Source organism: Anabas testudineus, chromosome 9 (genome assembly GCF_900324465.2).
Source record: "Anabas testudineus chromosome 9, fAnaTes1.2, whole genome shotgun sequence".
Classification (NCBI taxonomy): Eukaryota; Metazoa; Chordata; class Actinopteri; order Anabantiformes; family Anabantidae; genus Anabas; species Anabas testudineus.
This window is the reverse complement of record NC_046618.1, coordinates 15,032,251-15,045,641: the sequence shown is the minus strand read 5'-3', so window position 1 is coordinate 15,045,641 and position 13,391 is coordinate 15,032,251. Positions and strand designations below refer to the sequence as shown.

Here is a 13,391-nt window from a genome sequence, read left to right as displayed (position 1 = left end):
AGTAACTTTTATTTTGGATGGGCAGTGTACATACAGTACCAAAGATGACACCTGTCTGTGACCTTAAAAAGAGATTGTAAGATATTTGAGCAGGTGAAAATATAAGCTGGTACAGTTTTACAAAACCAGTTCTGACAACCTACTGAAACGGTTTTCGCTTTACAAATTCATGAAGACAGCAACAGTAAAACTGGAGCATAGTAAAAAACAGAAGTGTCTCTACTGTTCCAGTGCATTGTCTTATAGCTACTTTGTATTATTTTGTATTGACGCTGGTTTAGCCTGTGGCTATTAGAGGGTGGTTATAGGGCTCTTCTGGGAATCAGTGCAGGGAGCAGGGGAAGAGAAGGTAGGTCAGGGTGAATGTAATAATGATAATGCAGAGGTGCTACAGCTGGCGGGATTAACAAAGCAGAGAGAGGCTGCAGAGAAAGCAGAGACCCATGGGTCGCCTAATGTACTGCACCCAGTGTAATGTGACACACAGATGTTATGGCTCTGTCACTGAGAAGAGCAGACAAACCATTGCAGGGTTAAGTCTGAATTTTACATGGCATTTCAGGCTCATTAGATCACACACACAAGTGAAATCAACATAGTACATCACTCATCTCTCATCAGCCTGGAGACATGGGTACTAAACAGAGAGTAGGTGATGCTGTAAAAGTGTAAGTGACAGACAAACGACAGCCACAGAAGCCCTGTACCTCCTGTGGGATGTGAAGTCTCTTGGATTCAGAGACGATTTTAGCTGTGAGTGTCTTCCAGGTGTGTATCTACTGCTTCTCCGGTGTTGGCCACAGAAGGTGGGTTCACAGATGGAATGCAGTGAAAAGGAAATTGCCAAATACTTTTTTTGGAATGACATCAGTGCAAAGTGTTTTGCCAGGTGTTTTTATTCAGCAACAGAGAAGCTGTCAGAAAACATATAACAAATAATTCTGTCAGCGTTATTGGGAAGTGTGTCTTCTATTGCTTTAATGCTTCACAAATCATGATTTGCTGATCCATAGAAAGTTGGACAAACTTTCAACAATTAATGATTTCGTGACTGCAACATTGCAACCTGCAGTTATTTACAGCAATAAGATGGAATGGCAGAAATTAGAACTGTGCACTGATTCATCTGCTAGGTGGTAGTTACAAAAATAACAGCTCATTTGCGGTCTTTGCTGAGAAACAATTTCTATGAGCATTTCAAATGAAAAAAATGAAACAAACACATTGCAACATGATGTCTTGATAATAGTAATTAAATAAATAAAACAAGAACATGGAAAAGCACAGGTAGGGAAAGAAATTATAATTCAATTCAATTCAATTCAATTTTATTTGTAGAGCGCTTTTTACAACTGACATTGTCACAAAGCAGCTTTACACAACCAAAGAACAGTACATGAACAGTGTATGTGTATGAGTCATAATAATGTGATTGTCCCTGATGAGCAAGCCGAGGGCGACAGTGGCAAGGAAAAACTCCCTGAGAAGGCAACAGGAAGAAACCTTGAGAGGAACCAGACTCAACAGGGAACCCATCCTCATATGGGTGATTACATGCTGTGTAGGCAGCAGTCCAGTATAACAGTTAAAGTCTTTTAAGTTAATATGGAGTCCAGTTAGTTATTGCAGGCAGACTAGTTCCATTCTTGGACTATCGAGCGTTGAGTCGAGAGCTCCAAGAAACAGCTTCCGACGTCCGCCGAGGCCGGGACCGACATCATAGTAGCTTGTGACCAATCCAGTCTCCAAACGCATCCCAAAGGGCAAACGGTGGATCCAGGCGACGAGATCTCCAGCCAGAAGTTGGGCATCAGGACGAGTCAGACAGGTCCAGAGGGCAAAGGGTGGAATGACGTGTAGCTCGACAGAGAGACAGGAAGAGGGAAAAGAGAGAGGGAGAGGGACAGAGAGAGAAGAGGAGAGATTGCAGTTAGTTGTATTCACAGTCAGATAAAGTTTGAGGTGAATGTATATTTAGTGTAGTGCAGCAGGGACTCCGGCAGGACTAATTATAACAGCCTAACTAAACGGGTGGGCCAGAAGGAAACACAGACATGAGGGCGCACTGGGATGTAGAGCAACCAAACACTTCACCATCAACAAACCCGAGTGATCAGTGAGAGTTGGGAAGACAGCATCTAAACATACCAGTTCACCATAATGCTCTACGTCCATGAGTCCTTCCCAGATCTATTTACTCAAATGCTTGACTAAATAGGTAGGTTTTCAGCCTAGACTTAAACACTGAGACTGTGTCTGAGTCCCGAACGCTATTTGGAAGGCTATTCCATAACTTTGGGGCTTTGTAAGAAAAAGCTCTGCCCCCAGCTGTAGTTTTTAGGATACGAGGTACTGACAGGCAGCCAGCATCCTTTGAGCGAAGTAGGCGTGGTGGATCATAAGACACTAGCAGTTCACTTAGATAATGCGGCGCAAGACCATTTAATGCTTTAAATGTCAAAAGTAGTATTTTAAAATCAATGCGAAATTTCACGGGGAGCCAATGAAGTGTAGATAAGATAGGCGTGATGTGATCGTATCTTCTGGTTCGAGTGAGGACTCTCGCTGCTGCATTCTGAACTAACTGAAGCTTGTTTATGCACCTGGTTGAACAGCCAGACAGTAAGGCATTACAGTAGTCCAACCTAGAGGTGATGAAAGCATGGACTAATTTTTCTGCATCATTTAGTGACAAAATATTCCTTATCTTGGCAATATTTCTGAGGTGAAAGAAAGCTGTCCTGGTGACATTATCTACATGAGCTTCAAATGAAAGACTGGAATCTAGAATCACACCAAGGTCTTTGACTGTTGCACTAGATGTAACGGAAAGGCCATCTAGAGTTACGGTGTGGTCTAACATCTTGCTTCTAGCTGCAGATGATCCTATAACTAGTACTTCTGTCTTATCAGGATTTAGCAGAAGGAAGTTAATTAGCATCCAGTCTCGTATATCCTTTACACATTGCTCAACTTTATTAAGCAGTTTGATCTCATCTGGTTTTGATGAAACATATAACTGTGTGTCGTCAGCATAACAATGAAAGTTAATACCATGTTTACGGATAATGTTGCCCAGAGGAAGCATGTAGAGGGAAAAAAGCAGGGGGCCTAAAACTGAACCCTGTGGAACACCAAACTCCACTGGAGAGCATGTGGAGTAATCGCCATTTAGATCTACATACTGATAACGATCAGTCAAATAGGACCTAAGCCAGGAGAGGGCCGTTCCCCTAATTCCAACAACATTTTCTAGTCTGTGAAGGAGAATACTATGGTCAATGGTGTCGAAAGCTGCACTGAGATCGAGTAGCACAAGCAAAGAGACACTACCCTGATCAGAGGCCAATAGGAGGTCATTTACTACTTTAACAAGGGCCGTCTCTGTGCTGTGATGAGGCCTAAATCCTGACTGATAGAGTTCATGTATGTTATTTCTATGAAGATACGAGGATAGCTGCCCAGCTACTATCTTTTCGAGAATCTTTGAGATAAAGGGGAGGTTTGATATCGGCCTGTAATTTGACAGCTGACAAGGGTCGAGATCAGGTTTCTTGATTAGCGGTTTAATAACTGCTAATTTAAAACACTTTGGGACATACCCACAGCTGAGTGAGGAATTTATGATTGTCAGCAGGGGTTCTATTATTTCTGGCACTATCTGTTTTAGAAAGTGTGTCGGTATAGGGTCTAATGTACAGGTTGAAGATTTTGCAGAAGAGATGAGTGAAATTAGTTCATTCTCTTCAAGAGGAGTAAAGTAATCTAGGTACTGATCTGCTGAGGTTAGCTCGTCACCTGCGTCAACTAAATTGTCTGGTTTTAAAGCTTGAATTTTCTGCCTTATATTTACAATTTTGTTATTGAAAAAGTTCATGAAGTCCTCACTACTGCACAACGTTGTTGTGGAGATATCTGCAGTAGTTTTCTTTCTAGTTAATTTGGCTACTGTATTAAATAAAAATCTAGGGTTGTTTTTGTTGTTTTCTATGAGAGTGGAGAGATACGTTGATCTAGCTGCACTAAGAGCTTTTTTATAGTTCAGGATGCTCTCCTTCCACGCTATCTGGAATACTAACAGTTTAGTTTGGCGCCATTTACGTTCTAACTTTCGAGTAGTCTGTTTTAAGACGCGCGTGTCATCGTTATACCAAGGAGCAAGTTTCTTATCTCTAATGACTTTTCTTTTAACTGGAGCTACTTTATCTAAGGTATAACGTAATGACGACTCGAGATATTCAGTCGCCTGGTCTAGTTCTGTGGTGTCAGACGGTGATCCAATCAAAGTTGATAACTCTGGAAGATTACTAATAAAGCTCTGTGCGGTAGTTGATGTAAATGTACGTTTAATGCGATAGCGCGGCGCTGAGTATACATTGTTAATATGACACACTGTAGTTGAAACAAGATAGTGGTCTGAGATAACTTCAGACAGTGGGAGCGTAAGTAAATTTCTTATACTTAAACCGAATGATATTATTAAATCTAAGGTGTGACCCGCTTTATGAGTGGGTCCTACTACACACTGATCTACTCCTAGCGAGTCCAATATGGACATAAATGCTGTTCTCAGAGGGTCTTCTGGATTCTCAAAGTGAATATTAAAATCTCCAGCAATTAACGCTTTGTCTACAGAAACAACTAGGTTAGAAAGGAAATCTGCAAATTCACAAAGAAATTCAGAGTAGGGCCCTGGGGGTCTGTAAATGATAATTAGCGGGATCGGCTGAGCAGACTTTATATTTGTATCTATACTTGTTATGTTACTATAAAGACATTCAAAAGCTTTAAATTTGTGTACATGCTTTTGTACGATAGTCAGATTATCATTGTAAATAACTGCGACACCTCCTCCTCTACCAGTCAGACGAGGCTGGTGAATGTAGCTGTATCCAGGAGGAGTTGCTTCATTTAAAGCTACATACTCGTCCTGTTTAATCCAGGTTTCTGTTAAACAGAGTATATCAAACTCCTGATCTGTGATAGTTTCATTAACAGTAAGAGCTTTAGATGTAAGAGATCTAATATTTAACAGTCCTAACTTCAGATCAGAGGTGCTGGCTGCACAATCAGTGTGCTCTGAATTTGAGGTCTGTATGTTAATTAAATTATTAAAACATACTTTCTGGGTTTTTCTAGCTTTTTGTTTAGCTCGAGGAACAGACACAGTCTCAATATGTTGAACCCTGAGTGACGACTCTGTGCAGCTAGCAGACACTTGGTTTAGCCTGTTTGTCTGCTCCCTGGCCTGGACTCTGGGTAGTCAGCGACTAGCTAGGCCTGATCTTAGACTATGAGCTATACTGCAAGAAATGAGAGCAGCACCTTCCCGAGTGGGATGGACACCGTCCCGCCCTAACAGGCCAGGTTTGCCCTCAAAAGTACTCCAATTATCTATGAAGCCCACGTTGTTTTCGGAGCACCACCTGGACATCCAGCGGTTCAGCGACCATAACCTGCTGTAGGTTATGTCACCTCGTCTCATTGGGAGGGGGCCAGAGAAGATTACCACTTCGGACATCGCCTTCGCTAATTTAAACACCTCTTTAAAGTTATTCTTGGTAACCTCAGACTGACGAAGGCGTATATCGTTAGCTCCGGCATGTATCACTATCTTTGAAAAGCTATGCTGTCCTAAGGCCCTAAGATTGCCTTCAATGTCCGGTACCCTGGCCCCCGGGATACACCTGACCACAGCCGCTGGAGCCCCTAAAGGTCTGGCTAATTTCACGTTCAAATTATAAGCAAACCATCAACAAATAAAGAAGTAAACGAAGGAAAAAATAAGACGATAAGGACAATAAAGGACTTGAGACATGTCATCTAACAACATCTGCTTTTTAAGACTGAGCTTAGAAAAGTTTAGACAATATACTATTACATTGTCTGTACTGTGACACTGTATTGGTTTTCTTTTCTTGCTGCCTTCTCTAATTAACACTGATAGCATCTGACAAATGGACTATTTACAGAAACACACACACACACACACACACACACACACACACACACACACACACTGGCACAGATATTGTCATCAGCACCTGCCTCTGGTCGTGACAAGTGGTCAGTATTTACGAGTCTGCCCTGGAAAGAAAGGCAGAGGGCAGAAATTCAAAATCGATTGTGAAACTGTAGGCTGCTTGTTTGTATTATTTTTTAATAAACAATAAAAAATTCTTTATCCTCGACCATGTCTTACAGTTCAAAAGCAGACTTTGTGGAGTTCTGTGGGACTTGTTTGATGTTAAAGCAGGTGGATATTTATCAAAAGAAAACAAATCTGGACAAGATTTAGCAAAAGAAATGCTGCAGAAATAATAAAAGTAATTCTTTGGAAAGTGCTTCGATTTCTACAACAACACACAAAACCGGCCTGCCACGCTGTCTGTCTACAGTAGGTTCAGCACATAGTTTGCAGCTACATTGTGTGTGTCCTCCTCAGATTACCTCCCTCCAGCAGATCCCTGTCTAAGTAGGAAAGAAAATAAATAAATTAGAGGTCAGGCTGAAATTTCCCTGTGACGACATCTGGCTTAGTCGGCGTGCTTAGTGTGTGTTTGTGATGAATGTTTTTCCATGTAGCTGATGGCCCAGAGAGGAGACACCAAGAACCACATCTGTTGCGGGAATAGAAAATGTTACAGTGGAAACTCATACCTGTATACACAAACAACTCCTACCCCTGTGAATTCAACACTTTCCACGAGTTGTATTTAACTTCACGGTATAGCAGGGTGTTATAGAACAAGCGAGAAAACCTGACTGAAACCCTGTGCTCTGTCATCCAGGACACTCTAATGAAGTCACCAGGGCTACCTCAAATTATACACAAGACTTAATTTGTTGTCAGAAAGCTTGAATTACAAATCTGTCGCATCTGTTTATCTCTGTGTGTGTTTGTGTATGTTTCTTGGCTCACCTTTGCTTTTCTTTTCACACAGCTTTATCCACCTGTATGTGATTTTTTTTCCTTTGACATTTGAGGTGTATTTGCATTTCCATCACCAACCTAGACCAACTGTCTCTTTTCTGCTCTGTGCTTTTATTTTTCTCAACTTCGCTCCCTCTACACAACCCCATGTGTTAACTGTCGATATCATGTGATGCAGCACGAACAATAGTGCACTTTGTCAGTGATGTAGCAAACTGTGAAAATACCTGTGTTTACAGTACAAGTTACATTTTTTGTAAATAACACAAATATTTATGGAATTATTTAGTTTGAGATTTTCACAATAAAAGTGTATCACCAGTACAGATTAGGTATATTGGGCCCATTCAATACTACGTCTGTGGGTTAAAACTCAAAGCAGTTTGTACAGCACTACCTGCAGGATGTCCTGCGCCATCACAACTGAATGTACAACAGGAACAAACATAACAATGCACAATAAGAGCGTTGCAGATGATGCTAAAGGACATTTGTTTAATAAAATACAGATTTGTGTACGTCATGTGCCAAGATCTTAGGTCTGTACATGATGCTGCTCTCCACTGCAGAATTATGCCTGCTCTTATTAGATTATTAGAAAATCAAGTGGTGCAAAATTAGGTGGTATCAGGAAGCGTTTGAGGCGTAGAGAGGCTCGTAGCCACTCCTCCTGCTGCCATTGCTACAGGTAATAGCACGCATGCTCAGCATCTCGAAGAACTGTAACAGAAAATATAAAACTAATCAGACACAAACTCTTAAAATTAACTTAATGAAGCAGCACAGGTTATATAACCAAACTGTTCTGGAAGAAATAACAAGAACTTACTTAATGTGCTACAGTATATTTGAGGGGGCTACGCTAATCAAATAAGTTCTCTTACCACTCTGTGGTAAAAATTAGAAAGTGGTCCATTGAACAATAAACCACTCAAAAAGGCATCATAGTTTAAGCTATAGTCATGTAAGCAGTGTGTATAATAACAGAGTTGGTTGGATGCCACACTGAGCATTTTCTGCATCATGGAGTAGCCCTCAACAGACTGTGTGACTGTGTGTTTGATCAAACTGACTGCGCCCATATTTACCTTAATGATGGCAAAGCCCAGAACGACCATCACGGCATAACAGAAAACACCGTTTATGATGTCCTCCAGCTTGGTCTCACAACCCTAAAACACATGCACAGGTACAGTTAGTACACAGGGATTTGTAGTCTGAAATGTAATTCTTGTTTTATTTGTAATAAAGATAGTTATTTTTGTGGACTTTTATTTGTATAAGTTTCCTCTAAGACTCAGTTGGAGAACGTTAAGCAACTCGAAATAAACCATTAACAATCTCAAGCACAGCAAAGAAATGCGCACATGGAGTTTTTAAATGTCAAAACAAGCAAAGTATGCTTCTGCATGACTTACATTTAAATTAAGCAGGTTCAGATCAGTCAGAGTGCCGTTGCATGTTCCGTTCGTGTTTATGCAGCAGGACTTAGGCACTGAGTTGGGGTGGCTGGCAGACCAGTTGGTGTTGAACCAGCTGGTGTAATTAAAAACACCACAGCATTGAAACTGCACAGAGTCAAAGAGAGAAAATACAAGTGATTAAAAAAGGAGGCTGTGTAAAAATCATATGAGAGAGCTATCAAACTAAACAAATAACATGATGTATGTGTGTCTCTATATAGAAGTTATTGTAGAGAGAATATGTGAGGATGTGTCACTCTCCATCACCCAGCTTTATCTTCTATTTCATTTCCATAAATAGCATTCAACAGACCTACAGGTGTGAACACAGTGCATTTAGAGCAAATCGGTGAAGCGTGGCAAGACTGGTTTACAGATGTTATTTTTTATTTGTCCGTATTGTTTTAGACTTTTCTTTCATGGTTACTTTTAAATGTGCTGCACAAACAGTAATGGGCACACAACACAACTGAAAGATGTCCTAACATGCTGAGTCCTTCACTATCCATTTATAGACTCAGAATAATCTCATTTAAATTGTATTCCACCTGAAAGGCCAAGAAAACAAACTGTAGCTTTTTTTGCACAAAAGGCAGAAACAGCTGAAGAGAATCAAAGTGCAACTGAGAAAACGTGTACAGGTCCAACATGAAACCAACCTCAGACTGCAGGTTGTCCACTATTTCTTTGTCATTTCCATCATACTTTGAGAAGGTCGCATTCAAAAGTTTCTCCAGTTCTGAATTCATCTGGAAAAAAAAAACACATCATAGCCCATTAGGTAATTTGCTGATGGGCTCTTAAAGTATACACCTGTGCCATAGCCATAGTCTGAATTATCTTTGACTTACTTCGACTCGGTAGATGAAGCTAAGTATCAAAGCAGCGACTACAGCGGTGAAGATCACATAGAGGATCCAAAAGAACTGAAGAGAAATAAAATGAGAGAAGTTGGTGAGGAAGTAAGTGAAATACTGTGAATGAAACACAAAGATAAATGTTAAGCTAAGCCCACACCTCCCCTCAAGACACACACACACTTACAATGCTGTGGCCAAATTTGGACTCCCAGAATGTGGTGCAGCATCCCAGCAGACCGAATAAGAACATCACCACACTGAAAGCAATGATGATATTTGCTGGGCTCAGTATGACCTTGTCCTGAAGATTAATTCCCGAATTGCTATAGATCTCAATTAGATGGCCACCAGTGTAGGCCAATGCTGCTCCTACAGCCTGCAAAGAGAACAAAACATCAACATTATATGTTATCATCGTGTTCATTCACAGGTCAGCTGGAAGTTATGGTGGAAATAAGGTTTTAAGTCTGCATACAGATTACAGTGCTTTTGTTGTTACATGTTAATAATCAATTACATCCATCTATGGATGGATATACATCATTGTATTACACTAAACTGGGGTTTAAATCCCAACTGTGGCCTACCTCCAGTAGGGGTCCTTAGGCAAGACCTCCTTACACTTACCCTGCCGACCCTTGTAAGTCGTTTTGGATAAAAGCGTCTGCCAAATGTAAATGTTAAATGTAAATGTTAAATCTTATCTATTAGATAAATTCCAGTATGTGCATGTTAAAGATGAGTCTTACGTGCACACAAAAGTTAATTAAGGAGTTCCACAGGGTTCTGTGTTTGGGCCGATTCTTTTCACTATATATATATATATGTCCAGACTAAACACTGGCCCGACCAACCTGGCCAGTGTTTTTGCTGCTGGTTGTTGTTGTTGTTTGTTTGTTGCCTGCTGTTCTTTTCTCTCTCCTCTTTTCACTCACCCCACCCAGTCCTGGAGCCTGGTTCTGCTGGAGGTTTCTTTTTTCTAAAGGGAGTCTTTCCTCGCCACTGTTGTCTAGCAATATATTTATTTAATATTTATTTATTTTAAAGCTACTTGATTAAACATTGTTAGATAAAGCACAAAGGAATTAGTTCTCCTTTTTTAGTAGAGTAAGATGTAGGCATCAAATCACACCATCATTATAATTGATAATTCATGCTTCAGTGGCGACCTCATTAGTTATGAGAATGCATTCATTAGACCAACTTTGTTCATATACACGTCAAATCACAGAGTTAAGAACCCTCCATGTGTGTCTGCTCTTCATTTTCAGTATAACTTTCCATTGAATGGCTACTTGTTCAAACACATATGTATTTTGTGTTACTTAACAGTTGTCCATCCTTGAGTTCTTCAAGAAAACAAGAAAAGAAGGACAGAAGAATGAAACAAAGCAAAGGCGTAGGTTTTGTCTTGGACATCAAGGAGCTATTGTATGACTGAACAAATATTGATTGGTATGGGCCTGTTTCGTTCATCATATGTAAATCTACGCCACACAACAAACCGTATAAACACTGATGAGGCATCACAGACTCATTATTCAAACCCTCAACTGTGAAGGCAAAAGACATTGATTGAGAAATAAAGTGCTGGTGGAAGAAAGTAAAAGTGGATGTGGTAATTTGCATTCAAAGAATTAAAACAGTGTGTTATGTTGTTTTCTTTGAAAATTAACAGAGAAACAAGCCAATTGTACCTCGGGGTAATCTAATTACACAGACAGCAGCCACAGAAAGGCAGGACACGTTTAGTTGGTTCCTTCACATCTCATTTAGCCTGAATTAAGGAGTAGTCATGGTGAACTAGGCAATATAAGCAAACAGGCTCCAAATCCAAACTTTATATTGACAAAAGGTTTTCTTGAACTCAGTTGGACGTAGATCTACACAGATTATTGGGACATATAATTAATTTGAATATAGAAATACTTCACTACGCAGATGTAGAGTACTGCATTATGGTTCAGAGAAAATGAGGAAGTACTGCATCGGGGCAAAATCTAGGACAAGGCTCTGATTTCTGTAATGTGAGGCCTCGTGTATAACAACACAAAACAAATATTGACGATTTACAGAAAATAAAATTGTGAAGAAACAACATTTTGAGATTTGTGCAGGTGGAGAAAAACACACCGCGACTTACCCAAAAAAGAAGGCTGAGGAAGAGGAGGATGGTCTTGGACGTTGCTATTCCGCGGTCCATGTTGTCTAATGGAGCTGAAGAGACTGAAACAGGACTTCTTATATAGCAAAACACAGACAGAACTGCTTGTATGTTCACAAGTTTCTTGTGTGTGGGTGTGTGTCCGTATGTGTGACTGCAGGGATCATATATTAGGAAATCACTAATCGAGGAACCCGGTTTTGAAATCAAGTTTCCACAGAAATCTTGAGGTCACCGGGGTAACAATGATGGTCCTCTGCTCTGAATCATTATTAACTTCAGCTTCTGTCTGAGTACATCCCAGCAGTGATAGAGGATTTGGACAGATTTGATCTGCTGACGCGAATGAATCAGCTGCATCACATACATAATGTCATCTGCTGACACATTTGACTCTTTATAGAACAAAAACTAACATGGAAGTTTATTTAAATCAGCACTGACAGGGCATGAAAAACCAGCAGTGCACATGTTTGTGTGTATGTACCTTTGACCTTTAATTTGATAAAAATAAAATTACTGATTGTGCACAGTCTTATAATAACTGAGTGGCTACTATAAAGCAAATATTATTTCAGGTTTGACAACTTATTTTACAGCATCCATGCAATATTAATCTAGTATATTAGTGCTGTTCATTTACTAAAAGCACTACAGAATAAACAAAGTTAGTTTAAGTTAGAGGACTATATGATGCAATTCCTCACCACAGAACACACGATACATTAAAAACACACTAGGATTAGATTTTTATCAGGCCCCATATAAAATGATCACAGCTGTTGACAAACCACACATTAATATCTAAAAACTGTTTTTACATATACTTGGAAATATACTGGTCATTTTAATGGATGAACAGTTGTAAAAAGACCCGGGAATTGAATCATAAATTCGTTTCCCTGTCTGCCCCTGCTCACAGGCTGATAACCTTTATTCTGGCTGAGGTCCACCTCCCTCCACACAGCTGAGACGTACAGTAGCCTACATAATATTGTTCCTACATTACATGACTTAAAATGACATAAAGCTGTACTTTCTGTTGTTTAACTTGTCTGACATCATGCTTTTATTAAAACTCTACTGGTTTATGTTTTTCAGGAGTTTAAATCTATGTTGATGTGACTATGCTGGATCTGCAAGGCAACTGTGTTTCTTTGATGATTGTTTAAATGAATTTATTTAGAAAAACTGGCTGAAATAAATCCACATTTTGGAGCCAGTCTATTACACATATTACTATTCAAGCCTCCTCAATCACTGAACTCAGTAATTAATTGTTTTTTGGGTGTAACCTCGTTAGAATCATTAAAATACACGTCTCCAATTAAACTTTTGAGTCACCAGCGTGTAATTCACCCATAAACATTAATATATTATGTAAAATCTCTAAATAAAAACATAGCTGTAGACAGTTTAGAGTATGCTGATTCTGGTGGTGTGTATTTTTTATGAATAACCAATGTTTTAAGCAAAACTGAAATCACCTGGGAAAAAGAGAAAGGCAAAGAGTCCCAAGAAGACCAAACGCAGGGTATAAGCAGGCTGTTATAGAACCAGTAAGAAAACCTGACTGAAACCCTGCGCTATTTCATCCAGGACACTCTAATGAAGTCACCTCAAATTATACACAAGACTTAATCTGTTGTGAGTAAGCTTGAATTACAAATCTGATACGTGAGGTTTGAGTTAAATTAACTTTTAGGAGGGCCGGACTGGCTAATGAGGAACTCTTGACTTATTACATACACCTTGTAAGGCAAAGGTGGGATAGATGCACTCTGCAGCTTCTCTTTTGTCCACTCTTACTGTAAAATGTCTCCATATAAAAAAACTTTTATTGTGAAAACCCCAAACTAAATGGTAAATATCTCCTTTGTGTTATTTACAGATAATTAACTTGTACTGTAAACACAGGTATTTTCACAGTTTGCTACATCACTGACAAAGTGCACTATTGTTCGTCCTGC

The 13,391-nt window shown here is 39.7% G+C and overlaps 1 protein-coding gene across 1 annotated transcript; it reads right to left on the bottom strand.

Annotated features, from left to right (window-relative positions):
• Positions 1–7,561: 7,561 nt before the first annotated feature.
• On the bottom strand, positions 7,562–11,460 carry LOC113150478 (tetraspanin-36-like). The gene is made up of 7 exons (XM_026343032.1): positions 11,401–11,460; positions 9,442–9,633; positions 9,249–9,323; positions 9,057–9,146; positions 8,353–8,502; positions 8,023–8,106; positions 7,562–7,654 (listed from the first exon to the last, which is right to left on the bottom strand). Exons 1-7 carry the CDS (start codon positions 11,458–11,460, stop codon positions 7,562–7,564), a joined length of 744 nt encoding a protein of 247 aa, XP_026198817.1.
• Between the last annotated feature and the right edge of the window lie 1,931 nt (positions 11,461–13,391).